General features: G+C 46.3%; 1 protein-coding gene across 1 annotated transcript; it reads right to left on the bottom strand.

Annotated features, from left to right (window-relative positions):
* Positions 1 to 254: 254 nt before the first annotated feature.
* LOC124030598 (coiled-coil domain-containing protein R3HCC1L-like) lies at positions 255 to 4,276 on the bottom strand (the record flags this gene model as incomplete). Its single annotated transcript, XM_046341865.1, has 9 exons — positions 255 to 420; positions 2,255 to 2,350; positions 2,697 to 2,767; positions 3,219 to 3,412; positions 3,799 to 3,801; positions 3,919 to 3,921; positions 4,034 to 4,036; positions 4,154 to 4,156; positions 4,274 to 4,276. Coding segments are annotated over 9 exons (525 nt in total), but the record flags the coding sequence as incomplete, so codon positions are not given.
* Positions 4,277 to 4,326: the final 50 nt, after the last annotated feature.

Below are 4,326 nucleotides of genomic sequence, written 5' to 3'. Positions count from 1 at the left end.
TTTTGTTTTTATATATATATACACATTTTAGAATCAGGCTGTAACGTCACAAAATGTTGAAAAAGTCAAGGGATCTGAATACTTTCTGAATGCACCGTATAGCTTCAAAATATGGTTAAAACGATCAGTCTGATGTGATGGATGGTCAGTCCTTGCACACATAGCGGTCTGTGAATTGGAGAGGGGTTACATCCCTCAGCCGTTTACCAAAACAAGTGGCGGGGTCACCTCTGTTGTTATTATTACTAGAATTACAGATTGCCCCTTGAAATCACGTACCTCTGGCATCTTGCAGTTTCTTTCTCTCTGCTTCACGGTGCTCTTTGCTCTGGGGACTCTTGACGCCCAGCGCCCCCATCACCAGCCTGCGGGCCAACACTGCACTGGTCTGGGGACGCTCCTTAGTAGGGAGCAGGTAGTCTGGAGGAGAGGAGGGACAGTGTTGAGGGATTGAAAGAGGAAGAGAAAGGGGGGGGGGGCAAAGAAAGTAAAATAAAGTTTTTAAAAAGCAAGGAAGATGGACAAAGAATACACAACAAGTGACAAGAAAGGGAGAAGCAGGGAAGAATAAATGAAGAGAATACAGGAGATATGAGATAGAGAATACAGGAGATATGAGAGGGAGAATACAGGAGATATATGAGAGAGAATACAGGAGATATATGAGAGAGAATACAGCAGATATGAGAGGGAGAATACAGCAGATATATGAGAGAGAATACAGGAGATGAGAGAGAATACAGGAGATATATGAGAGAGAATACAGGAGATATATGAGAGAGAATACAGGAGATATATGAGAGAGAATACAGCAGATATGAGAGGGAGAATACAGGAGATGAGAGAGAATACAGGAGATATGAGAGGGAGAATACAGGAGATATGAGAGGGAGAATACAGCAGATATATGAGAGAGAATACAGGAGATGAGAGAGAATACAGGAGATATGAGAGGGAGAATACAGGAGATATGAGAGGGAGAATACAGCAGATATATGAGAGAGAATACAGCAGATATATGAGAGAGAATACAGGAGATGAGAGAGAATACAGCAGATATATGAGAGAGAATACAGGAGATGAGAGAGAATACAGGAGATATGAGAGGGAGAATACAGGAGATATGAGAGGGAGAATACAGCAGATATATGAGAGAGAATACAGGAGATGAGAGAGAATACAGGAGATATGAGAGGGAGAATACAGGAGATATGAGAGGGAGAATACAGCAGATATATGAGAGAGAATACAGGAGATGAGAGAGAATACAGCAGATATATGAGAGAGAATACAGGAGATGAGAGAGAATACAGGAGATATGAGAGGGAGAATACAGGAGATATGAGAGGGAGAATACAGCAGATATATGAGAGAGAATACAGGAGATATATGAGAGAGAATACAGGAGATATATGAGAGGGAGAATACAGCAGATATATGAGAGAGAATACAGGAGATGAGAGAGAATACAGGAGATATGAGAGGGAGAATACAGGAGATATGAGAGGGAGAATACAGCAGATATATGAGAGAGAATACAGGAGATGAGAGAGAATACAGGAGATATGAGAGGGAGAATACAGGAGATATGAGATAGAGAATACAGGAGATATGAGAGAATACAGCAGATATATGAGAGAGAATACAGGAGATGAGAGAGAATACAGCAGATATATGAGAGAGAATACAGGAGATATATGAGAGAGAATACAGCAGATATATGAGAGAGAATACAGGAGATGAGAGAGAATACAGGAGATATGAGAGAGAATACAGGAGATATATGAGAGAGAATACAGGAGATATATGAGAGAGAATACAGGAGATATATGAGAGAGAATACAGGAGATATATGAGAGAGAATACAGGAGATATATGAGAGAGAATACAGGAGATATATGAGAGGAGAATACAGCAGATATATGAGAGAGAATACAGGAGATATATGAGAGGGAGAATACAGCAGATATATGAGAGAGAATACAGGAGATATATGAGAGAGAATACAGGAGATATATGAGAGAGAATACAGCAGATATGAGAGGGAGAATACAGGAGATATATGAGAGAGAATACAGGAGATATATGAGAGAAAATACAGGAGATATATGAGAGAAAATACAGGAGATGAGATATGACAGACAGAAAGACAGACAGACAGACCAGGTCTAAGATGAAGGAGTTCCAGAAATACTCAGTCAGATAATGGAGGATAAAGGATGGACAGATGAATGAAAGAGAGGACAGTCAGTACCTGAGCAGCTGCGAGCCTTGGCCCTGGTGGTGACGGAGGCTTTAGCCAGAGACCTGACCTTCAACAGCGGGTGTTTGGTCCTCAGAGCCTCCCGAGCTGACACACACACACAATAACCCACGTGCACAGACAGAGAGTTCAGTTGCTAAATGTTTACCTCAGATGTTGACTTGGGTGTTGACTGAGAAGACAGCTAAGTCAGCTCTACTATTAAAACATGTTGACCACGACTTCATTTGATCATCCAAACATCTTCAGTAAAGTTTGACAGAAGAGAGACACGCAGTGTTTTCGATAAGGTATGAAACATGTTCAACTGTATCCGTCACCTGTGGTCAGGTGTAGCTCACCTGTGATGAGGTGTGTGAATAACTGACAGTGTCGGACAGAGCTGCCAGAGTCTATGGCTTTTCCTTTCCTTTATAAAAGCTGTGTGACTCACCTGCTATGGGGCTGTTGAAGAGAGCCAGGGCGTGTGTATCGTCCACAAACTGGATGTCAAAGCCTCTCTGCCTACACACACACACACAAACACCTTCAGCATCTCATCACCGCCACATACTGTAGGCGGAGCTTCGCCCACATACTGTAGGCGGAGCTTCGCCCACATACTGTGCGGAGCTTCGCCCACATACTGTAGTCGGAGCTTCGCCCACATACTGTAGGCGGAGCTTCGCCACATACTGTAGGCGGGCCGCCACACACTGTAGGCGGAGCTCGCCCACATACTGTAGGCGGAGCTTCGCCCACATACTGTAGGCGGAGCTTCGCCCACATACTGTAGGCGGAGCTTCGCCCACATACTGTAGGCGGAGCTTCGCCCACATACTGTAGGCGGAGCTTCACCACATACTGTAGGTGGAGCGTCGGCTGCCCCTCGACGGATCATCGCTGTGTATTGATAGGGACTAGGGTGTGACTGAACCTCAGGACTCGGAAAAAGACAGTGAAGGTTGGTACGTACTGGTAGGCCTGGAAGGATTTGACCAGGTCTTCAGTCTTAAACTCTGTGGGGAAGTCGTAGATTTCTATGATGTTAGACAGCTCATCCTCCGTGAGCTCAGTGTCATCATCCCCCTCTCTGTCCTGATCCAAGCTGTAGTAGTCAAACCTGGCCTCCTGCACCGGCCGCTTCTTCCTGCCCTGCTTTATAGCCAGCTGAGAGAGAGAGAGGGTGAGAGAGAGAGGGTGAGCGAGAGAGAGGGTGAGCGAGAGAGAGGGTGAGCGAGAGAGAGGGTGAGCGAGAGAGAGGGTGAGCGAGAGAAGGTGTGAGAGAGAGAGGGGTGAGAGAGAGAGGGGTGAGAGAGAGAGAGGGTGAGAGAGAGAGAGAGGGTGAGAGAGTCATTTTGCTTGCTAGTCTCCTAACGATTTCCAACTATAGACAGAACAGTAGATGTGTAAATAACAGCATTGCAGCGATAGTACCACTAATAAGTAGCAAACATGTAGCAGACATACACTGAGTGTTACAGCAGTAATCTGGGGGACAGGGACAGAGACTCACCTCCTGACAGACAGGGACAGACACAGGTAGACAGACTCACCTCCTGACAGACAGGGACAGACACAGGTAGACAGACTCACCTCCTGATAGACAGGGACAGACACAGGTAGACAGACTCACCTCCTGACAGACAGGGACAGACACAGGTAGACAGACTCACCTCCTGACAGATAGGGACAGACACAGGTAGACAGACTCACCTCCTGATAGACAGGGACAGACACAGGTGACGACTCACCCCTGACAGACAGGGAGAACACAGGTAGCGGACTCACCTCCTGACAGACAGGGAGAGACACAGGTAGACAGACTCACCTCCTGACAGACAGGGAGAGACACAGGTAGACAGACTCACCTCCTGACAGACAGGGAGAGACACAGGTAGACAGACTCACCTCCTGACAGACAGGGAGAGACACAGGTAGACAGACTCACCTCCTGATAGACAGGGACAGACACAGGTAGACAGACTCACCTCCTGACAGACAGGGAGAGACACAGGTAGACAGACTCACCTCCTGACCGACAGGGACAGACACAGGTAGACAGACTCACCTCCTGACAGATA

Source organism: Oncorhynchus gorbuscha, unplaced genomic scaffold (assembly GCF_021184085.1).
Source record: "Oncorhynchus gorbuscha isolate QuinsamMale2020 ecotype Even-year unplaced genomic scaffold, OgorEven_v1.0 Un_scaffold_12823, whole genome shotgun sequence".
Lineage (NCBI taxonomy): Eukaryota > Metazoa > Chordata > Actinopteri > Salmoniformes > Salmonidae > Oncorhynchus > Oncorhynchus gorbuscha.
Note: the sequence above shows the minus strand (reverse complement) of the source record. Positions and strands in the feature narration are given on the sequence as shown.